At 39.4% G+C, this 24,909-nt stretch overlaps 1 protein-coding gene across 2 annotated transcripts in view; it reads right to left on the reverse strand.

Moving 5' to 3' along the window:
* Window positions 1-8,358: 8,358 nt before the first annotated feature.
* Window positions 8,359-24,909, reverse strand: part of LOC128698497 (transferrin-like) — a 54,308-nt gene continuing 37,757 nt past the window's right edge. For both annotated transcript variants that reach the window (XM_053790738.2, XM_070103964.1), the window contains exons 7-15: window positions 24,373-24,494; window positions 22,491-22,666; window positions 19,830-20,070; window positions 18,124-18,278; window positions 15,472-15,654; window positions 15,024-15,188; window positions 10,488-10,618; window positions 9,155-9,298; window positions 8,359-8,678 (exon numbers count right to left, since the gene is read on the reverse strand). In XM_053790738.2, coding sequence (XP_053646713.1) covers window positions 8,466-8,678; window positions 9,155-9,298; window positions 10,488-10,618; window positions 15,024-15,188; window positions 15,472-15,654; window positions 18,124-18,278; window positions 19,830-20,070; window positions 22,491-22,666; window positions 24,373-24,494 — 1,530 coding nt within the window. In that variant the 3' untranslated portion in view covers window positions 8,359-8,465. The remainder of the gene's footprint in view (window positions 8,679-9,154; window positions 9,299-10,487; window positions 10,619-15,023; window positions 15,189-15,471; window positions 15,655-18,123; window positions 18,279-19,829; window positions 20,071-22,490; window positions 22,667-24,372; window positions 24,495-24,909) is intronic.

Below are 24,909 nucleotides of genomic sequence, written 5' to 3' on the forward strand. Positions count from 1 at the left end.
ATTGCTGGCTGGCTGAAGAGCAAGTAGCACCCCAGTGTCTGACAGATTGAACATTAAAATGGTATAAAATACCGACAGGTTGTTAGGTATTTTATACCATTTTAATGTTCAAGTAGCACCCCACTGGAAGTAGTCACTTTGGCATTTTTGGGTTATCCTAGGTAATTTACACATATATGATAATTGTACTTATGTGTACCTGTGCTTGAATAGTTACTTGCTTACGTGTCTTTCTAAACCAACTTGTCGGTATTTATTACCAAGGTTTATTCCAACTTACCTGCATATATTGTTACCTGGATAGAAATCACTGCAGAAACAGGCATGGGGAAGGGACTTGAATTATTATTATAATCAAAAAGAAGCGCTAAGCCACAAGGGCTATACAGCAAAGGGACTTGAAAAGGTTTCGCTGGCTGGAATAGTTTTAGAAAAATGACAGGATGGATAATGAGAACCTTCAAAACTAGGGAGGCCAAGCCCATGATGACACTCTTCAGGTCACTTGTTCTATCTAGGCTGGAATATTGCTGCACTCTAACAGCACCTTTCAAGGCAGGTGAAATTGCCGACCTAGAAAATGTACAGAGAACTTTCACGGCGCGCATAACGGAGATAAAACACCTCAATTACTGGGAGCGCTTGAGGTTTCTAAACCTGTATTCCCTGGAACGCAGGAGGGAGAGATACATGATTATATACACCTGGAAAATCCTAGAGGGACTAGTACCGAACTTGCACACGAAAATCACTCACTACGAAAGCAAAAGACTTGGCAGACGATGCACCATCCCCCCAATGAAAAGCAGGGGTGTCACTAGCACGTTAAGAGACCATACAATAAGTGTCAGGGGCCCGAGACTGTTCAACTGCCTCCCAGCACACATAAGGGGGATTACCAACAGACCCCTGGCAGTCTTCAAGCAGGCACTGGACAAGCACCTAAAGTCAGTTCCTGATCAGCCGGGCTGTGGCTCGTACGTTGGTTTGCGTGCAGCCAGCAGCAACAGCCTGGTTGATCAGGCGCTGATCCACCAGGAGGCCTGGTCACAGACCGGGCCGCGGGGGCGTTGACCCCCGAAACTCTCTCCAGGTAAACTCCAGGTAGTTTAATATGTTTATTATGCACCCCATACCCATCCTGTGGGCGGTAGTCAAAAGATTACAGAGGTACATAATTGGTCCAGGGACTGGACTCCAAAGTTTTGATAGCTGAGCAAGTTACAGAGGTAATGAATTCACAATTTACAAAGGTAATGATGGCTGGAATAGGCAAGTAAGTTTATTCAGGTCTCGCTTCACACGGACCCTCGCCGTGTGGCCGTGAAGCGAGAGCTTCAACCATCAGGCCACGGGACACCATGACTAGATAAGATTTTGTTTGGATTTTTAACCCCGGAGGGTTAGCCACTCAGGATAACCCAAGAAAGTCAGTGTGTCATCGAGGACTTACTTCCAATGGGGTCCTTAAATCTTGTCCCCCATAATGTGACCCACACCAATGAACAAGCACCCATTATTATTATAATCAAGGAGGAGCACTAAACCCAGAATGTCGGGAAATGTGGAAGGTATTCAAGCTTAATTCTGGGAACCGGAGCACAGATCCAATTCCCTATATCAAGAGCCCCCTCCTCAACATCAAGGAACCTTCCTTAAGGGGAAACACCCAGGTACCTACTTGCTTGCTAGGTGAACAGGGACAACAGGTATAAGGAAACACCCAGTGTTCCCACCCTTGCCAGGAATCAAACCATGGATACTAATGTGTGAATTATTATTACAGTATAATCAAAAAGAAGCGCTAAACCAAACTAATGTGTGAAGCAAGAGCATTTGCCATTTATTTTATTTTCTTTAGCATGTGAGCTAATTCATGTGTGCATAAATAACTTATCACAATTGTGACCAGATATAAATATGTAAATAGTTCATTACCGCTGTAACTTGTTCGCCTATCAAAACTTTACCACCCAGTCCCTAGACCCATTTTGTACCTCTGTAATCTTTTGACTACTGCCAACAAGATGGGTATGGGGTGCATATTATTATAATCAAGGGGGAAGCGCTAAACCCGGAGGATTATACAGCGCCTGGCGGGGGGGATGTGGAAGGCATTCAGGCTTAATTCGGGGAACTGGAGCGCAGATCCAATTCCCTAAATCAAGAGCCCCTCACCAACATCAAGGAACCTTCCTTGAGGGGTATGGGGTGCATAATAATTTTTTTTTTTTTTTTAACACACTGGCTGTCTCCCACCAAGGCAGGGTGACCAAAAAAACAAAACACTTTCACCATCATTCACACTATCACTGTCTTTGCACAGGCACGTGCATGCATTGTACTTCCCACCTCTAGGACTCCCTTCACAAATTATTACCCTGAACACACTCCAACAGCTCATTAAGTCCCAAAAAATATTCATCTCCATTCACTCCTATTAACATGCCTGCTGTATGTCTAAGCCTTTTGCACACAAAACCTCATTTACCCCCTCCCTTCATCCATTTCTAGGATGGCCCCCTCCCCCTCCTTCCTTCCACTACAGATTTATACACCCTCTAAGCCATCCTATTTTGCTCCATCATCTAAATATTAAACTAAAAACACTCTAGGCATGTCATTCCATATCAAACATTTTTTATTTCATGTCACCACTAACATTCAGTTGAATAAATTGATAAAGGTTTTTAAATAATACAAGCAAGCACAATCCATTTTATTCTGTTTCATTAGACACTGTCCTTAATTTTGGTGTGACACATACTGTATAATATACCAAAAAGCAAAATGTAACAAAAAGCTATACAACTACTCAGGCCCGGTGGCCTGGTGGCTAAAGCTCCTGCTTCACACACGGAGGGCCCGGGTTCGATTCCCGGCGGGTGGAAACATTCCGACACGTTTCCTTACACCTGTTGTCCTGTTCACCTAGCAGCAAATAGGTACCTGGGTGTTAGTCGACTGGTGTGGGTCGCATCCTGGGGGACAAGATTAAGGACCCCAATGGAAATAAGTTAGATAGTCCTCGATGACGCACTGACTTTCTTGGGTTATCCTGGGTGGCTAACCCTCCGGGGTTAAAAATCCGAACGAAATCTTATCTTATCTTATCTGGCACCACTTCCATATAATTTCGATATTTTTATTACTTACTGTATATTTAAACAACTGCATTGCAAAAACCCTTTTATCAAGTCAGGAAGCACCAACTTATGTTAGCAATCAATAAATTGGTAATTAGACATCTTAAGTAGCCTAACTGTAGATGCATTCAGTGTCAGGTAGGTATATACACTATACAGATACACTGACAGTTTATTTTAATCCCTGTTTTAAAAATGTAAAATACAGTATTCTTTACATTTGCCTACAGATCAACTGTGACCTTAATAACCCACAGTCCATCAATACCCCTTAAACTGAACAAACTTCAGTTGTATCTTATGCAATGCTTAAGTGCTACGACTGCACACAAACATTACACACTGGCATAGGCATACATCCATAGCTTTACCTCAGGCATCTCTGAAGTGCTATCAGCACACTAACTAATGAAATCTATTGGCTATATACGTAATTTTAAAAATATGCAATTAGAAAAAAGTCAGCAAGTAAATGCTGCATATTTTTCACATCTAAATGTATACTATATCACCATACTGTACTTGAGGAATGTTATGTTGGCATCTATACAGAGTATTCCACTTCGTATCAACATTTGTATGGTCTATTTGTATTAATATGGGAACTACTGTAAATAGTACACTGAATGATATATAAAAGCAGCTATAACCATAGCATCTATACAGACTTAGCAAACATCAGCTTGTAGAAAAGTGAACATACTACATACGTATAAGAAACAACTAAAGAATTAACAATTTAATATAGCTCTACTAACTTAAAGCACCTCAATTACTGGGAACGCTTGAAGTTCCTAAACCTTTACTCCCTAGAATGCAGGTGGGAGAGATACATGATTATATACACTTGAAAAATTCTAGAGGGATTAGTACCAAACTTGCACACGAAAATCACTCCCTATGAAAGCAAAAGACTCGGCAGATGATGCAACGTTCCCCCCCAATGAAAAGCAGGGGTGCCATTAGCATGATAAGAGACAACACAATAAGTGTGAGGGGCCCAAGACTGTTCAACTGCCTCCCAGCATACATAAGGGGGATTACCAATAGACCCTTAGCTGTCTTCAAGCAGGCACTGGACTGGCACCTAAAGTCAGTACCTGACCAGCCGGGCTGTGGGTTGTACGTTGGACTGCATGTGGCTAGCAGTAACAGCCTGGTTGATCAGTCCCCAGTCCACCATGAGGCCTGGTCACAGACCGGGCCATGGGGGCACTGACCCCCAGAACTCTCTCCAGGTATACTCCAGGTAACTTACTGATATACATGCAAGAAGTGCAATGCAGTACTGTGCTGTATAAGTAAGTTTATTCAGGTATACACAAATACAGTTACATAGATTATCATACATAGATTATCATACATAGCAGCATGTGTGTAGAGAACCTAGGATAACCCAAAAAAGTCAGACAGAGTGAAATATTTCCACTGGGGTCCAGTTTTCATGTTACATAAACAATTTCATATCTCACAGTAAGGCTATAAATACAATTTTTTTTAATTCTGAATGAATGTATAATCATAAAAATAACTACCTACTGTACTTATAATTCACACAAAGCGATCATTTAATAACATTCAGACAAACTCTATGGTAAATGGTAAATCACTTCATTTTAAATAGTAAGATGTTTGAATTTTATAGGCTATTTAAAACATGAAATAACTCTGAATATCAAATAGATATAACTACGCCTAATGAAAGCTGTTAAAAATCCACTACGACCTCAGTGATCATCTTATTTGCACCACCACTACCAAGAGCATGGGGTGCACCACCACTACCAAGAGCATGGGGTGCACCACCACTACCAAGAGCATGGGGTGCACCACCACTACCAAGAGCATGGGGTGCACCACCACTACCAAGAGCATGGGGTGCACCACCACTACCAAGAGCATGGGGTGCACCACCACTACCAAGAGCATGGGGTGCACCACCACTACCAAGAGCATGGAGTGCATCACCACTACCAAGAGCATGGAGTGCATCACCACTACCAAGAGCATGGGGTGCACCACCGCTACTAAGAGCATTTTTTTGAAGATTTTAATAATTAGCCAAAAAGAAGCACAAAGTACACTAATTATTAAAATCTTCAAAAAAATTACTTGACAGGAATCCTCATATAAAAGACATTTATAATACCTAAACTAGAAAATGTAATTCCCAACCACTTCAAGAATTAAAATGTGACTTATAAGTACTTCAGTATCACCAAACTTCAGTGCAGGAGAGGCAACAGGAAATTATTATTCTATCAGGATAAACTCCTGCAACAATGTACCCACTCAAGTTGTCAAAATGGTGACTGTACTATGGTTCAACACTTGCCTGGAAAAACTTATCAAGTAATATGTGGAGACTATACACAAGTCATAGGCTTCCTATACAACCTCTAGCCACTACTAAAGATATTAGACTAATACATACAAGTACAGAGATCTTTAATTTAAAGTCTCTCTGAACACTCCGAGGCACAATATCTTTGAGTAACCACAGTATAACTACCGGGTATGGTGTCTAGTTATATTCTAAGGTAACTAAGTAACTAAGTGAACATTGCCTTGACCCCAAGAGATTATTAATAAAATGGCACTATATATTTTGTAAAATGAGAACTAAAGGAACCAGACAGAGACCTATAAGTATAGACACCAAAGTCCCCTAAGATAATTAGCCAGAAAAGCTTGCCAAAAAGGGAGAATAAACAGTAGATAAAAAATATGTTAGTTTTTGTGATTCACGTGTAACAAATTCAATACATAAATAATTTATGGATAAAAATATTACCATCCAAAAATTCTGAATTAAATCTCTAGTTTCATTTAACTCTTGCTTAATTATATAAAGTACTGTTATAAAATTTATAAAAGCCTGTTCCTAGGAAACTGCATACTGCAAGCTGAGAATATCTATGTAATTCCAACTATGCAGTAATTCTTGTATGTAGGTTACATATTTTCCAGTAAAAGTAAGCCTTAGACAGGGAAGTGTGATGTCACCATGGTTGTTTAACATATTTATAGATGGAGTTGTAAAACTGAATACTAGGGTGTTTGGGAGAAGTTTGGTATTAAAATATGCAGAATATAATACAAAATGGGGGTTGTCACAGTTGCTTTGTCAATAACACTGTGCTTTTAGGAGATTCTGAAAAGAAGTTGCAAAGGTTGGCAGACAAATGTGGGAGATTATGTAAAAGAAGGAAATTAAAGTGAACATGAAAGGGTTGGATTATTATTATTATAATCAAGGGGGAAGCGCTAAACCCGGAGGATTATACAGCGCCTGGGGGGGGGATGTGCAAGGCATTCAGGCTTAATTTGGGGAACTGGAGCACAGATCCAATTCCCTAAATCAAGAGCCCCTCACCAACATCAAGGAACCTTCCTTGAGGGGTGAAAGGGTTGGAAAGAGGGGGTAAAGGAGGTTTTGTGGGCAAGGGGCTTGGACTTCCAGCAAGCGTGCATGAGCGTGTTAAGATAGGAGTGAATGGAGACGAATGATACTTGGGACCTGACGATCTGTTGGAGTGTGAGCAGGGTAATATTTAGTGAAGGGGTTCAGGGAAACCGGTTATTTTCATATAGTAGGACTCTAGTCCTGGAAATGGGAAGTACAATGCCTGCACTTTAAAGGAGGGGTTTGGGATATTGGCAGTTTGGAGGGATATGTTGTGTATCTTTATACGTATATGCTTCTAAACTGTTGTATTCTGAGCACCTCTGCAAAAGCAGTGATAATGTGTGAGTGTGGTGAAAGTGTTGAATGATGATGAAAGTATTTTCTTTTTTGGGGATTTTCTTTCTTTTTTGGGTCACCCTGCCTTGGTGGGAGAGGGCCGACTTGTTGAAAAAAAAAAAATGAGAAAGAGCAAGCTTATGAGGGTAACAAATAATTTAGGTAATAAAAGACTGGATATCAGATTGGAAGGAGAGAGTATAAAGGAAATGAATGTGTTCAGATACTATTTGGGAGTGGATGTGTTGGTGGATAGGTATATGAAAGACATGGTGAACCATAGTATTTATGAGGAAAAAAGGTGGGTGGTGCACTGCGGCATCTGTGGAAACAAAGAATGTTATCCATGGAGGCAAAATGGAGAATGTATGAGAGTACAGTGGTACCAACACTCTTATATGGGTGTGAAGCATGGATTGTGAATGTTGCAGCAAGGAGGAGGCTGGAGACAGTGGAGATGTCGTGTTTGAGGGCAATGTGTGGTGTGCCTATTATGCAGAGAATTCATAGCTTGGAGATTAGGAGGTGCAGGGTTGCTAAAAGCATTATTCAGAGGGCTGATGAGGGGTTGTTGAGGTGGTTTGGACATTTAGAGAGGGTGGAGCAAAAAAAGATGACTTGGAGGATGTATAAAGCTGTAGTGGAGGGAAGATAGGGTAGGGGTCACCCTATGAAAGATTGGAGTGAGGGATAAAAAGAGTATAGGAAGTCTTATATGTGAAAGGCTTAGATATCCAGCAGGTATGTGCGAGCATGTTAGATAGGAGTGAACGCAAATATCCTTTTGGACTGGATGGCCTGTTGGAGTGTTAGCAAGGTAACATCTTGAAGGAATTCCAAGAAACAGGTTAGTTGGACTCAAGTTCTGGAGGTGGAAAGTACAGTGCCTGCACTCTGAAGGAGGGGTAGGGATATCTGCACGAATTTGGCAAGACAATGATGGAATTAATGAGGGTGAAAGTTTCTTCTTTTGGGTCACCCTACCTCAATGGGAGACAGCTGGAGTGAGTGTTAAAAAAAACTATAACACACACACACATACTATGACTCAACCCCTGCAACCACAATTAGGTGAGTACAATTAGGTGAGTACAATTAGGCGAGTACACACACACACACACTCAGGCCAAGTTATGACTTGACCCCTGCAACCACAAATACACAAACAAACCCCCCCTTTCCTCAACAACCATCTGCCAAAGCAGAAAAAATCAGACAACAAAAAGGCACAATACCATGATAGGAACAATACATGAATAACCCACACATAGGAGAGAGAAGCTTACAATGACATTTCAGTTGACACCCACTTGGACCATTGACAAAGTCACAGTGACTTTGTAAATGATTCAAGTTGGACCAAAATGTCATCATAAGCTTCTCACTCCTATGTGTGGGTTATTTGTGTAAGAAAACACTCACCATCATTCATTCATTCTGTCTTGCCAAAAGTTCACAAATATCATAATTCTTATATATTTATTGCACTCAAAGATAGTAAATACAGAAGTGCATTCTCACATATCTTGTTCAACATAATTAACAACATTTCTTGGGTGCACAGTCCATACTAGTTAGCATGAGATGAGCCACAAGAAGACTACACACACCATCAGGTGAATAAAGCAGCAGGGGCCACTGGTTAGCGCACCTGCTGTCATCGTAAAATGTAACTTTGTTTCCTTTGGGCGGCAGGTACTCAGTTCAGTGAGAGCACGGTAATAGGATTCTTCAAGTGACTGATGGAAGGTGTCTTGGCGTACATTTACCAGCTCTGTAGCAGAATCCTGAGGAAGAAGTGTGTGTAAACCAGAGGTTCATTCCACAATATATACAGTACACATAAAAAAAAATTTAAAAGAAAAATAAAACTTGATAACCAAATATAAACTAAAAATAGCCCCAAACCCAGCATTTGTAAAAATACTGTTTGGCTTAATTATCACTTTCATTTACTCCAGGTTGATCACTTTGACTATTATTTTTAGTTCTAAATGACACATGATATTTTTATGGTATGTTTTATATAAACTATTTCCTATTTAACAGGTAATACTGTACTGCATTTTATTTATTAAAATTAGTGGAGAGAGCTAAACCCATAGGGGACAAGAGACATTCAGGTCTGATCCAAGAAAGGGAAGGATAAGTCCAGTTCCTTGGATGTTGAATGATCCATATTCAAAACAAAAGATTCCTATCTTGATCCACTACAGTTTTAAATCTGGCATATATAATGGCATTTCATTCACCACAAACATACCTTGAATATAATATCCTGTTTGCCCTGGAAAGGTCCAAACATGGTGAAGACATCCTGACCTTTAGGAAACATTTCTGAAGCCCGTAGTAGTAAGATCCTTATCTCTTCCACCATAATGTTGTCTGACTGGATACCTGTCAAAACCTGGAGAAGAAATAGGCAAAGGAAGTTTGCTAAAACAATTATTGCCTGTTATTTCATTTATAAATACAAGACACTGCACAGCCCTGTCCTACAGCTCTTGTCGTTAATAATATACAAGTATGGATTTATAACAGTACATTATATATCACCACAAAGTTAGTGGATAAGCTCAATACTCATGGTTTATTACACAAGCCAACAAAAGTTAACTTTAAATCCAGTTGAGAAACTAAATTAATTACTTAACTAATTTTGATGTGCTGATTGTGAGTCTTAGCTTGTTTAGTTTCTATCACAAAGTTTTTTGAAATCTTATCATCAATATTTTCGCTATTTATAGTTGAAGAGCCACATGATATATGCTACCAAACAATCAAAGGCATTATATTATGCATAGATATTTCGTTAACGACTTGAGTCCAGGAGGTGGGAAGTACAATGCTTGCACTTTGAAGGAGAGGTTTGGGATATTGACTGTTTGGAGTGACATTTAAACTGCCTCTGCAAAAACAGTGATTGTGTGAATGATGGTGAAAGTGTTTCTTTGTTTTTGGGTCACCCTGCCTTGTTGGGAGACAGCCGATGTGTTAAAAAAAAGATTAAGTGTGGTTCATGTAGTGACAAAAACTAATCTTTTTAAATGAAAATTCATTATACATATGGATGACAAAAATACACAAATGACCCACACATAGAAGAAACTTCATGATGACATTTCAGTCCAACTTGAACCATCTGTACAGTAGTATGTCATTGATGTCAGCTAGGACTGTGTACCTTGTACAAGTACTTGTAGAAATAAAGATATAATTATTAGTATTATCCATTAGTCACACTAACACATGAAGGTAATAGAAATTTCCATGGCATCACACAAACATTTACATCACAGTTTTCAGGCTTTATGTTGCTTGAGTCCAGTATCAGTCTCTCACACCAGTGCCCAGCAGTAGTCAGCCATCACACCAGTAGTCAAGCTTTCCTGATATCTCTTCTCCATGATGGCTTTGTGGTGGTGAAGCCATTCACTGTGGGATTTCTATTTTACATAAACTGTATGTGTTGCATCAAAACTAAGTTCAGATTTGAATTCTGTGTACCGAAATTAGAAACAATTTTACATGCGAACTGAACCTTTTATTGGCCAACATTATTAACCAATGAACAGAAAAAATACAAGTGTAATCACCTTGTGTGCTGGGACCCTCCCTAAGTGACAGGTATTGAAGTCAACGACATCTGCTGTACCAGTATCTTTGCAGAGCAGCTTGAAATCCAAAGCTCGAAGATTCTTAGCCCACTCAGCTTCATTGTTTCCATCTGAATAAGTTTTCAACATTCATTCATGGTAATATTTTGTTTGTAATAATGTTGGTAGAATTACCAACAATATGTTAGGTAAAAGCGTATAAACTAAGGGAAGAGGAAGTTCGGGTGATATATAAGCAACTATTGGCAGAAAGGTGGGCTGGTGCAAGTATGAGCAGTGGGTGGGTTGAAGAGGGTTGGAATAGTTTTAAAACTGCAGTATTAGAATGTGGGGCAGAAGTTTGTGGTTATAGGAGGGTGGGTGCAGGAGCAAAGAAGAGTGATTGGTGGAATGATGAAGTAAAGGGTGTGATAAAAGAGAAAAAGTTAGCTTATGAGAGTTTTTTTACAAAGCAGAAGTGTTATAAGAAGAGTAGAGTATATGGAGAGTAAAAGAAAGGTGAAGAGAGTGGTGAGAGAGTGCAAAAGGAGAGCAGGTGATACAGTGGGAGAGGCACTGTCAAGATATTTTAATGAAAATAAGAAAAAAATTTTGGAGTGAATTCAACAAGTTAAGAAAGCCCAGGGAACGAATGGATTTGTCAGTTAAAAACAGAGTAGGAAAGTTAGTAGATGGGGAGAGGGAGGTTTTGGGTACATGGCGAGAATACTTTGAGGAACTTTTAAATGTAGACGAAGAAAGGGAGGCAGTAATTTTATGCACTGGCCAGGGAGGTATACCATCTTTTAGGAGTGAAGACGAACAGGATGTGAGTGTGGGGGAGGTGCATGAGGCATTACCTAGAATGAAACGGGGTAAAGCAGCTGGAACTGGCGGGATCATGACAGAAATGTTAAAAGCAGGGGGATATATAGTGTTGGAGTGGTTGGTATTTTTGTTTAATAAATGTATGAAAGAGGGGAGGGTACCTTGGGATTGGCAGAGAGCATGTATAGTCCCTTTATATAAAGGGAAGGGGGACAAAAGAGACTGTAAAAATTATAGAGGAATAAGTTTACTGAGTATACCAGGAAAAGTGTACAGTAGGGTTATAATTGAAAGAATTAGAAGTAAGACAGAATATAGGATAGTGGATGAGCAAGGAGGTTTTAGAGTGGGTAGGGGATGTGTAGATCAAGTGTTAACATTGAAGCATATATTTGAACAGTAGTTAGATAAAGGTAGGGAAGTTTTTATTGCATTTATGGATTTAGAAAAGGCATATGATAGAGTGGATAGAGGAGCAATGTGGCAGATGGTGCAAGTATATGGAATAGGTGGTAAGTTACTAAATGCTGTAAAGAGTTTTTATGAGGATAGTGAGGCTCAGGTTAGGGTGTGTAGAAGAGAGGGAGATTACTTCCCGGTAAAATTAGGTCTTAGACAGGGATGTGTAATGCCACAATGGTTGTTTAATATATTTATACATGGGGCTGTAAAAGAAGTAAATGCTAGGGTGTTCGGGAGAGGGGTGGGATTAAATTATGAGGAATCAAATACAAAATGGGAATTGACACAGTTGCTTTTTGCTGATGATACTGTGCTTATGGGAGATTCTAAAGAAAAATTGCGAAGGTTAGGGGATGAGTTTGGGAGTGTGTGTAAAGGTAGAAAATTGAAAGTGAACATAGAAAAGAGTAAGGTGATGAGGGTATCAAATGATTTAGATAAAGAAAAATTGGATATCAAATTGGGGAGGAGTATGGAAGAAGTGAATGTTTTCAGATACTACTTGGGAGTTGACGTGTCGGCGGATGGATTTATGAAGGATGAGGTTAATCATAGAATTGATGAGGGAAAAAAGGCGAGTGGTCCGTTGAGGTATATGTGGAGACAAAAAAACGTTATCTATGGAGGCAGAGAAGGGAATGTATGAAAGTATAGTAGTACCAACACTCTTATATGGGTGTAAAGCTTGGGTTGTGAATGTAGCAGCGAGGAGGTGGTTGGAGGCAGTGGAGATGTCCTGTTTAAGGGCAATGTGTGGTGTAAATATTATGCAGAAAATTCGGAGTATGGAAATTAGGAGAAGGTGTGGAGTTAATAAAAGTACATTATTAGTCAGAGGGCTGAAGAGGGGTTGTTGAGGTGGTTTGGTCATTTAGAGAGAATGGATCAAAGTAGAATGACATGGAGAGCGTTTAAATCTGTAGGGGAAGGAAGGCGGGGTAGGGGTCGTCCTCGAAAAGGTTGGAAGGAAGGGGTAAGGGAGGTTTTGTGGGCGAGGGGCTTGGACTTCCAGCAGGCATGCATGAGCGTGTTCAATAGGAGTGAATGGAGACGAATATTATTTGGGACCTGACGATCTGTTGGAGTGTGAGCAGGGTAATATTTAGTGAAGGGATTCAGGGAAACTGGTTATTTTTATAGAGCCGGACTTGAGTCCTGGAAATGGGAAGTACAATGCCTGCACTCTAAAGGAGGGGTTCGGGATATTGGCAGTTTGGAGGGATATGTTGTGTATCTTTATACGTATATGCTTCTAAGCTGTTGTGTTCTGAGCACCTCTGCAAAAAACAGTGATTATGTGTGAGTGAGGCGAAAGTGTTGAATGATGATGAAAGTATTTTCTTTTTGGGGATTTTCTTTCTTTTTGGGTCACCCTGCCTCGGTGGGAGACGGCCGACTTGTTAAAAAAAAAAAAAAGAATGTTCAGTAAAAGGACTCATGTGCACATCAGCTGTTTCCCACAGAGGCAGGGTTATTCAAAAAAAGAAGAAACATTTTCATCATCACTCACTCCATCACTGTCTTGCCAGAGGCATGTTGAAACTAGTTCAAAAACTGTAACATATCTCCACCCCTCTTTTAGAGTACAGGCACTGTACTTCCCATCTCCACGACTCAAGTCCGGCTAACCTGTTTACCTGAATCCTTTCATAAATGTTACCTTGCTCACTCTCCAACAGCAAGTCAAGTCATAAAAACCATTTGCCTCCACTTGTTCTAAGACACACACACTTGCTGGAAGTCAAAGCCCCCTTGCACAAAAAAACCTCATATGTTTCCCCTCTTCCTCCAACCTTTCCTACAACAACCACTACCCCACCTTCCTTCCACTACAGATTTATATGCCCTCCAATTCATTCTATTATGTTCCATCCTCTCTAAATGTCCAAACTACCACAACAACCCCTCTTCAGCCATCTGGATAATACTTTTAGTATCCCCACACCACCTTCTAATCTCCAAGGTACATATTCTCTGCATAATATTCACACCACACATTGCACTCAGACATGACATCTCCACTGCTTCCAGCCTTCTCCTTGTTGCAACATTCACCACCCATGCTTCACTTCAATATAAGAGCATTGGTACCATTTTGTTATGACATTAGTTGCACATTTGTCCTTCTACCTAAAATATTTTGTTTATAATTACTCTAATGAACAAAGGAATGCACCCCACAGTGCCTGCCTAAGTTGATGATGCTGTGTATGCCAGAAATTGTGGGAGAAGTGAACCTTGGGTATAAGGAAATGTTATGGAGGGATTGAGGATTAGGAATTATAAAGTGCAAATTCAAGGCTTTGGTAATATGATATGGAAAAGGCATACAGATCAACTCATACCAAGGTTTAGGAATGATGAAGAGCAAACACTGATTCCAACAGTATCAGAAACTATAAGGAGTGAATTGGTTATTTCTAGCCCGTATAGGAACAGGGCACATTTATTGTCAGAGGAACTGTCCACAATAGATAAAAGTGGTAATAAACTTAAGGATCAGGTTAGTGTGTTATTGTTACTCTGGCTTTCATTATCCCCTACAATCATAACACTGCCTTACTGTTGTGCATGTGATTGTGACACTCCAAGCCAGTTGATTTAATGTACAAAAACCTTTCTAAGCAAAATCCTAAATCTATTGATTTTTTTTTTTTTCAACAAGTCGGCCATCTCCCACCGAGGCAGGGTGACCCAAAAAAGAAAGAAAATCCCCAAAAATAAAATACTTTCATCATCATTCAACACTTTCACCACACTCGCACATTATCACTGTTTTTGCAGAGGTGCTCAGAATACAACAGTTTAGAAGCATATACGTATAAAGATACACAACATATCCCTCCAAACTGCCAATATCCCAAACCCCTCCTTTAAAGTGCAGGCATTGTACTTCCCATTTCCAGGACTCAAGTCCGACTATATGAAAATAACCGGTTTCCCTGAATCCCTTCACTAAATATTGCCCTGCTCATACTCCAACAGATTGTCAGGTCCCAAGTACCATTCGTCTCCAATCACTCCTATCTAACATGCTCACGCACGCTTGCTGGAAGTCCAAGCCCCTTGCCCACAAAACCTCCTTTACCCCCTCTCTCCAACCCTTTCGAGGACGACCCCTACCCCGCCTTCCTTCCACTATAGATTTATATGCTATTGAAAAATATCTTATATTTTAGCATACTGAAATTACCATAATGCTTATGAAAGAAGACTATCAGCAGAACACAAAGGTGAGTAACTCACTTGTGTTTTCCTGCACTGTTGTGTGTTTGACAAAGGATACATCACCGCCACCTTGTACCAGGCATTTAAAGGCGCCTGTGTACCCATAGAAGGCTTCATCAGCACTCCTTTCACAGTACCCTTGTGTTCTTCCAACTGTGTATGACGGGCCATTCACCCCACCAACTAAGAACAAAATAATACAGATGTTAAAACAAGGAAAATGTATTTAGGACATATATCAGAGTATCTATTAAAATACAATGTCACCTTTCTATTAAAGTAGCTCAGTACTGGTAAATATTATATTTAATAAAAAAATATATGTAATAATTAGTGGTAATTGTATGTGCCCAGTTTTCATGGTCACATAAAAATAAGAAATACAATATGTACAGAATGCACTTTCTTACACCTTAATTAATAAATAACACTGTTATACAGGAAGGTGAAGATTCATAATACAGACCATCATTGCCTACGCACAGACTACAGAGTGACTCAGGATTAGTGCCGCGGGGGTCATATTTGTGATCCTTAGCACCTGGGGCACAGGAGGAACTGAAGAACTTGCCCAACTCCCCTGCATAGTCACAGTCCCCAGCTTTCAGCAACCCTGCCTCAAGCAGCGTCACTACTGGGATCTTCCACCCTGCAATATGATCCGATATTTAAATAATTTATTTAGCAAAAATTTACACATTCTCCTACAGCAGTTTCATGTCATTATTTCACCCTAGTCTTATACAGTACAGTGGTACCTTGACTTACGAGTGCCCCAACGAGTTTTCCAAGTTACAAGCCATCGCTCAGTTGATTTTTTGCTTTGAATTGCGAGCCAAAATCCGAGTTACAAGCAAGCTTCAGATGTGCTGCCACTCACAGGAGAGAGGAAATTTCAAAAACCCTCGATAATAACCAATGTGTAACATCCTTTCAATTTTGATACCACTGGTAGTGTCATCTTGCCAGAATGTTCTATAACGTATGCCCTAAGTAAAGAGAAACAGTTCTGGAACATGTATTACACATGTTCAGCAGACCGGGTGGTTGGGTGGCTGGCTGGCTGGCCAGCTGGTGGGTCGGTGGATGGCTGGCTGGCTGATTTGCTTTGGCTGTCTCTGTCTCCTTCTGTCTGTTTATATCTGTCTCTGTCAGTGTCTCTGTCTATTTCTGTCTCTGTCTGACAGGTACACATAAATACAGTTTTTTTTTTTTAACAAGTCGGCCGTCTCCCACTGAGGCAGGGTGACCCAAAAAAGAAAGAAAATCCTCAAAAAGAAAATACTTTCATCATCATTCAACACTTTCACCTCACTCACACATAATCATTGTTTTTGCAGAGGTGCTCAGAACACAACAGTTTAGAAGCATATACCTATAAAGATACACAACATATCCCTCCAAACTGCTAAGATCCCAAACCCCTCCTTTACAGTTATATATAGTGTAAATTACCAAGGATAACCCCAAAAAAGACAAAGTGCTATACTGTGCTTGTAGAGATAAGGCATAATAAGCATGCCTGGCAAGTAATACGCATTCTCACTTGTTCAGGAATCAGACGTGACAACTCTGCATCGTGTGTAATACCTGTTAGTTCATGAGCGGCTCTCTCTCTCTGAGAGAGAGAGACAAGTAGACAGACAGGAGGACAGAAACACAGGCAGATAGAAACACATAAGCAGAGACAGAGATAAACATAGAGCTAGACAGACAGATAGACAAATAGACAGAAACAGATAGACAGACATGTTTATTTGTAACAGTGAAAAATAAATCCAAGGCAGTGCACGATCATCAAATGTCACTCCACGAGTGACACTCCAATGGCAGTGGAGTGACACTCATCTTACACCGTGCTTCAAGGAGTTTCATATATACTCAGGCATTTCTAAAACATTGCTGGGACCTGACAAAAAAAATGAAAAATCATTTCTTATTCATAAATACATTTTTTGTAGGTAGTAGGTTGGTAGACAGCAACCGCCCAGGGAGGTACTACCGTCCTGCCAAGTGAGTGTAAAACGAAAGCCTGTAATTGTTTTACATGATGGTAGGATTGCTGGTGTCTTTTGTCTGTCTCATAAATATGCAAGATTACAGGTACGTCTTGCTACTTCTACTTACACTTAGGTCACACTACACATACATGTACTGTACAAGCATATATATACACACCCCTCTGGGTTCTCTTCTATTTTCTTTCTAATTCTTGTTCTTGTTTATTTCCTTTTATCTCCATGGGGAAGTGGAACAGAATTCTTCCTCTGTAAGCCATGCGTGTCATAAGAGGCGACTAAAATGCCAGGAGCAAGGGGCTAGTAACCCCTTCTCCTGTATATATTACTAAATTTAAAAGGAGAAACTTTAGTTTTTTCTTTTGGGCCACCCAACCTCGGTGGGATGGGGGTGGGATGGTGAAAGAAAGAAGAAAGAAAGAAATACATTTTTCTTATTTAAAAACCCGTAAAAAAAATTGGGGTGGTTTTTTGGGGGCTGGAACGGGTTAATGGCATTCAATTAATTTCAGTGAGGAAAACTGATTTGATATACGAGCAAACTGAGTTATAAGCTTGGTCATGGAACAAATTAAACTCATAAGTCAAGGTACCACTGTATATCATAAATTACATGTATAACTGTTGCTGAGTTATGACGTCTTTTTATCTGACACCTAAAAAAAATGAGCAGGAAATAAAGACACTGATAGCAGAGAATCCTTTTAATACAATGTTTTGCCCAAACCCTGGGTAAAATGTATTAAGAGGATTCTCTGCTACCATTGTCTTTAGGAGGCCTGGTCTCAGAAGGAGGCCTGGTCTCAGACCGGGCCGCGGGGGCGTTGACCCCCGGAACTCTCTCCAGGTAAACTACCATTTGTCAGCTTTTGCCAATGTCTACCTACAAGTAAATAGACAGCCTGCACACTGTATGCAGTATCTGGACTTACAAGAGGTAACAAATCATGAAAAATAAAATCATGTCAATGCAATATCTAAATAGAGTCTGTAAGGATCAAGAGGCACACTAAAAAATTCTGCACAGAATTTAGCAGTTTTACTTTAGCAATAAAAACCTTATTCACAATACTGCTCTTTACTTAGCATATTGGGCTCACCTGCTGTCTTTTCAATACCAGTGTGACAGGAATTCTTGCCCTGAAGCTGGCTTAGAGAGGTGATACTAGAGTTGGCATGAACTACAGCTACAGCAAAGTAGGAAGCATCAAGTTGTCCATATCGCTCTGACAGCACAGGAATCAGCCCATATTCTCTAGAGATACATATACATTACTTTTAATTTGTATTCAGTCAGAAACATATACTGGTAAATATTTTTAAACTAAAGTGATGCTGCAGTGAACATCAGTGAACATCAGTGAACATCAGTGAACATCAGTGAACATCAGTGTACATCAGTGAACATCAGTGTACATCAGTGTACATTACTATAATAAAGAGCATACACCTTACACAGCCAAAACTAATCAAATATCACTTCTCACAAACCAAAATAACTACCAAATCTTACAAAAAAATGTTCCTTATTTAAGTACCAAATGCAGAATCAAACCACAAAATAACAAAATAACTAGAGCTTATCATTTAAAGAACCAGTCTTTAATTCAGTGGTTTATCCTTCATAACAAGCTAAAATGGATATAGAAATATTTATTTCTTTTAACCCTTTCAGGGTCCACAGGCCCTCTCAGAGACTTGTTCTCAGGGTCCCCTAAATTTCAAAAAAAAAAAAAAAAAAAAAAAAAAATTCTTATGAAAATACAGAGAATCTTTTCCCGATCATAATGACACCAAAAGTTTGAAATTTGGCGGAAAACTTACGGAATTATGCTCTCGCAAAGTTAGCGGTCTTGATGATGTTTACGCATCGGCGATTTTGCCCACTTTGAGCCCTATTTTCAGCCAATTCCTATGTAATAGTCGACAAAAATCATAACTATTTCGCTAGAACTCCATTTTTTTCTATCGAATGAGTACAAGAAACCACCAATTTACCATTTTCAACTATCCAATACAGTGGTCAGAATTTAGCAATTTTGCCAATTTCACGCAAATTTCAAAAGATGCCAATTTCCAAATATGGTCCAGAATAAACAAAAAAGACATTCCTGGCACTAAAACAACATTTCCTCTATTCATCAGTCATGTCCCCAGGCCCCTCTTACATTTTTTTTGCTTTCCACTTTGAATTTTTATTCTCACCAAAAAAATAAGATTTACTGTTATGCAGACTACTGCATCAGTGTAGAAATGGTATAAATAATATCGGCACACTCGTGAAAGAATATTAGACTCACCAGTTGACGTGTATTGGACGCTTAGCATGATTTGTTTACTTTTGAACTTTGGTAAAAATCGAACATTTCTGCTACTTTAAGCTCAATTGTAAAACCAGTCAAAATCATCTCAATTTCTGTAATATGTCTTCCATTCTATACAATGAGACCAGGAAAACTAGAATACAACAATAACTACCATACGAAAATATAGTGCAAAGTCTCTGTTTTAATCCAAAAACACGGTCAAAGTTTTTTTTTTCTCATTACGCACTGTGTGCTGCAGGATTTCTTTTATGCTGCGCACACTGACCACATAGACCCATTCTTTCATATGTAGGCCTACCAGCTTTCTCTCACTAGATTTGAAGGCGCTAGAATTTATGCGTACTAGTACGTAATGGACACTGGTGCATAAGCCGTACTAGTACATCCGAAACCCTGAAAGAGTTAAAACACTAGAAAAGCCCTCACATTACTGAACTTATCTTTCATAATTAATAACAAGTGAAGCAATATTTACTGACACATGTCCTCTGAACACATCGCCACCATCAGCAGTTGTGATGTGAGCAGTACCACTTGAAACCATGGCAAGACAGTCATCTGAAGAGGCAGGCATTACGCACTCCAATGCTGGCCGGATCCTGCGAGACTTGAGTACCTGACTGAGAGCAGCACATTTCTCTTTAGCCAGCTTTGAATTTATACACATCTTCACTGGCACCTCAGTACACCCAAGACGTTCAATAGTCGTATCATAGCCAGCTGTCAGAAAGATAATTGGAGAAAATGTGTCAACATTCCAGAAATTGTATTATACCTGCTTGAAATGATGTGCATGGCAGTACAGTGGACCCCCGCCTTACGAACACATCGCGTTACATTAAATCCGCTATACGAAGCATTTGAATGCAAAAATTTTGCCTCGCTTCACGATAAAAAACTCATCTTACGTGATTCGTCTGGGACATGTCCCATGTGTGGCCTCAGCGCCAGTGTTTACAAGCCAGTGCGGTCGCATCTACACGTACATTCAGTACATTTCACATTATCCCAGTGTTTTTAGTGCTTGTAACTGCAAAATAAGTCACCATGGACCCCAAGAAAGCTTCTAGTGCCATCCCTGTGGTAAAAAGGGTGAGAATTAGTATGGAATTGAAGAAAGAGATTAAGGAAATGTGTGCAAAGTGGGTTGAACTGCAAACCTTTACGGATGAAAATCACCCTGACACAGCTACTGCAAGCCGTGTTGGCAACCTGTGCAATGACAATGTTATGGCCCATTTTAGGAAAGTCTTAAAGGAACGGGAGGTACAGAGCTCTATGGACAGATTTGTTGTGCGACAGAGGTCCAGTGACTCTAAAGCTGGTCCTAGTGGCATTAAAAGAAGGGAAGTAACCCCGGAAAAGGACTTGTTACCTCAAGTCCTAATGGAAGGGGATTCCTCTTCTAAACAATAACTTCCACACTCTCCCCTCCTCCCATCCCATCAATCATCACCAGATCTTCAATAAAAGTAAGTGTCATGTATTCTATTCTTAGTAGAGTAGTAACTGTGCATGCCTTCTTCAGTTTGTGTATATTAAAATTAATATTTCACGTGGTAAAAAAAAAAAATTTTCATACTCTGGGTGTCAGGAACGGATTAATTTGATTTCCATTATTTCTTATGGGGAAAATTAATTCGGCTAATGATAATTTCGGCTTAAGATGAGCTCTCAGGAATGGATTAATATCGTAAGGCGGGGGTCCACTGTACTGCTCTCATATTTTAATGCTTCAAAAAATGTTAATCACAAGTGTAATACCTACTGTAAATAAAATTATTTTTTGGACCTAGCATAATTTCATCTCAGAATGTGCTTTTTAAACCACATTAATACTTCAGAATGTATTTTTAAACTGTTATCAATAAGTACTGTATTGTATTTCTACCTCCCATGCCTTTCTACCAAGATACAGTATGCCTACTTCAGACAAATATTAAACATTACCCACTAACATTTACCATTCAACATTTTTATTTTCCAAATGTGAAAAATCTTTTCAGTCTCATTCCAGTTCTAGTTAGTGTCATTTGCCTGACATGCACTTTCCTTTAGACACCTGTTTCAAGAATCAGTAATGCCATTGGTAGTACTGGCTAGATGCCAATGCCGAAGACTCATACCTAAGAAGGCTAAGTGTTAAAAGGGGGTAAACTTGCTTTAACTCTCATAGCCTCACTTGGCCTTATTACTGTATCGCTTTTCATATCTTATAAAACAAGGTTTGAATTATTCACATACAAAATGCATCATAGACTCACATCCTAGCCAAACTGTAGGCCATGGGCAGCAGCACTTCCATTATGTTACATCAATATGTCAAACTGAATTCATAGGAAGGTATTGTCATTCTTCCTCACCTGGTCTTTCCAAAAATTGTTCAGCTGACCTGAGCTTCAGGGCTGTATACCATTTAAGAAAATGTTAAATATAAATGTGAAAAAATATTTATGCACAATAGGTAGTCACACAGAACAACTGTATAATGTATAGGGTGTGTAGCCTAACTGCATGATGCAGGCCACGGCTTCCACATGGGAATTCCACTGACATGATAATCAGCTCGCATGTCACTATTTAGGACAAAGGATAGAGCCTCCACCACTCAGTGTGGTGAATAACTACACCATAATCTAGTTTAAGATGCTGGATGTTGTAGTCTACTGTATTGAAAACTTTCTGAAGGTCTGTGAAGAGGCCCATTGGTTAGTGGTTATTTTCAAGATAATATACAGTGCAATATATGTATAATCACAACAGCAGACAATGTACTGTATGTAATATACAGCAGAATCACATCAAACCAAATACAGTACAGTGGTACCTCGGGATATGAAGAGCTCAAAACTCGAACAGTTATGTAAGTGTATTTATGTAAGTGCTTTTGTAAGTGTATTTTTGGGGGTCTGAAACAGACATTATTCCTTATGGGAACAAATTCGTTCGGTATCAGCACTCAAACATCCTTCTGAAATGAATTAAGTTCATATCCCAAGGTACCACTGTACTTGTATTACTTAAGGAATACATACATGTGTTATAAAAAAAATCATAAGTTGTAGGGCATTTTAATTTTTCAGCAAATCAAGAGTGTCAGAAAAAAACAGTTCTTGTAAGAAATCCTGAGTAACACTTACGTTCCTTGAGAAAATCATGAGGAGTGATGGGTGGTGAGCGAGCATGGATCACTGACTGGGAGCTAATACCCAGTACATCTTTGGCCCAAGGTCTCAAAGGTGATGCTTCACTCTCAGTGGGAAGCACTGCTGCATCCATAGTCTTGGTTAGCTCAGACACTATTCCCTTCTTGTTCCTGCATTTAAACACCATCACCATGGATTATTTTTCTTAAGATTGCCATTTTTTTATTCTTATAATATCAATCAAGCCATTATAGATTGCAATAAAAATCTCACATTTTTCCATCTGAGGTTAAAATAATTACAATAACTTGTAACTGAAGTTCCATCCCAGTTGAATATTTCTATGATGATTCAACAACTAGAATATCTATTTTTTTTTTATCTCACTGCCCCTCTTCTACCAATGTAGGATTACCCAAAATATGAAAAACTTTCACCATCATTCATTCCATCAAAGTATGATATGGTAGCTTTTTTTACAACTTTGGTAATTTGAGGCTAGTCTATACAGAGTATCACTAAACTTCACTTTTTCATATTTGTTTCATTGTTGGATTTTTTTTTTTTTCAATAAGTCGGCCGTCTCCCACCGAGGCAGGGTGACCCAAAAAAGAAAGAAAATCTCCAAAAAGAAAATACTTTCATCATCATTCAACACTTTCACCACACTCACACATTATCACTGTTTTTGCAGAGGTGCTCAGAATACAACAGTTTAGAAGCATATACGTATAAAGATACACAACATATCCCTCCAAACTGCCAATATCATTGTTGGATATATATGTATGTGTATAATGATTTAGAGTTTATTTATAGTTTCAATTTCATGAACATCAACTTTACTTCTCACTGCCACATGGCTTCCCAAAAACAACTTTACTTCTGGAACACTTAACAGATCTAGGTTAGCTGGTGTAACAGTTTACTAAAATTATATTTTAATGTAAAAGTTTACTAAAAAAAATGTGCTGACACCACAATTCAGATAACTCTCCAACTACAACATTCCTATGCCTCCTTCAGAGGGGTGAGAATACTGACAAAAAAAAAGTGCTTACTTATTTTAAAATATTTTTTAAAGAAAAAGCATTGTATATTTAAAAGTATTATACTGTATATTTTCTAGATAATGTGGGGTCACAATGGGTATAATTCGGAGGACTGAGGAGGGACTATTGAGGTGGTTTGGGCATTTAGAGAGGACAGAGATGGCTAGCATGATGAAGAGGGTGTATAAATCTGGAGTTGAAGGAAGGAGTAGAGGTCATCACATGAAAGGCTGGGAGGGTGGGTAAAAGAATTTGAATGTTAGGGGCTTGAGAACCCAGCTGGTTCGTGCGAGTGTTAAACAGAAGTGAGTGGAGAGAAGTTCTTTTTTTTTAATGGCTTTACATGCTGTTGAAGTCTGGGTAGGGTAATATTCACAAAGGGATTCAGGAAAATCGGTTAGTCAGGCTAGAGTTGTAGAAGTGGGAAGCAGTGCCTGCACTCTGATGAAGAGTTAGGGAGGTTGTAGTTTGGAGGGTCATTTGCATTGTGATGTATGTGCATTTGCATGCAGCCAACAGTAACAGCCTGGTTGATCAAACTCTGATCCACCAGGAGGCCTGGTCACAGACCGGGCCGCGGGGGCGCTGACCTCCGGAACTCTCTCCAGGTCTCCAGGTAATTCTGACAAGACAACTATGGAACGAATGATAAATAAGCTTCCTTTCTATTGGGTCCCTTTACTTCAGTGGAAGATGGTTTGTGTGCTATTAATATTTATCTTACAAAAGGAAGTCACATTAATATTATCACCAATTGGTTGTCCCAAGAATGTAATTTCTAAAATCACTACAGAAGTAACTTAATGAAAATTTGTTTTACTAACTCATTAGATGCTCTTGCTATCCAGGAGTTCCATGGTCTGGCTGCCCAGTGGCAAGGTTTTGTCGTGTCCAGATCCAGTATCCGCCCATCAGGACACAGTAACCCAAAGTCTGTTGTAGACACCTATAAAAGAAACACAGGATCATTTTATTCTATGACAAAAAAAAAAAAAAAAAAAAAAGTCCTCTGATGCAGAACATAGTCATATGATAACCAACTCACAGTGGAGCTTTTGATTATGTTATCCAGAACCTCCGCTGGCTTACCAGCAACCCTGAAAAAATATTTTGTACAGTACTATATCAAAAGATTTGTATACTTTAAGTTAGTATATTTTGGGTGTTTGCAGCCATCAGAATTCCAGGCCTGGAACTTTATTACTGGGTGTTTGCAGTCATAAAACTCCAGGCCTGGAGTTTTACAAGTTCAATCCCCACTCGTGGTATGGTTTGTTTGCAATCGGGTCATTACGATTTCGAGTTATGATGACAGCTTTAAGAGGACTAGAGCTTGAGTTTGGCACAGCCAAACTGGCAGG

The sequence above is a fragment of the Cherax quadricarinatus genome, chromosome 88, assembly GCF_038502225.1.
Source record: "Cherax quadricarinatus isolate ZL_2023a chromosome 88, ASM3850222v1, whole genome shotgun sequence".
Classification (NCBI taxonomy): domain Eukaryota; kingdom Metazoa; phylum Arthropoda; class Malacostraca; order Decapoda; family Parastacidae; genus Cherax; species Cherax quadricarinatus.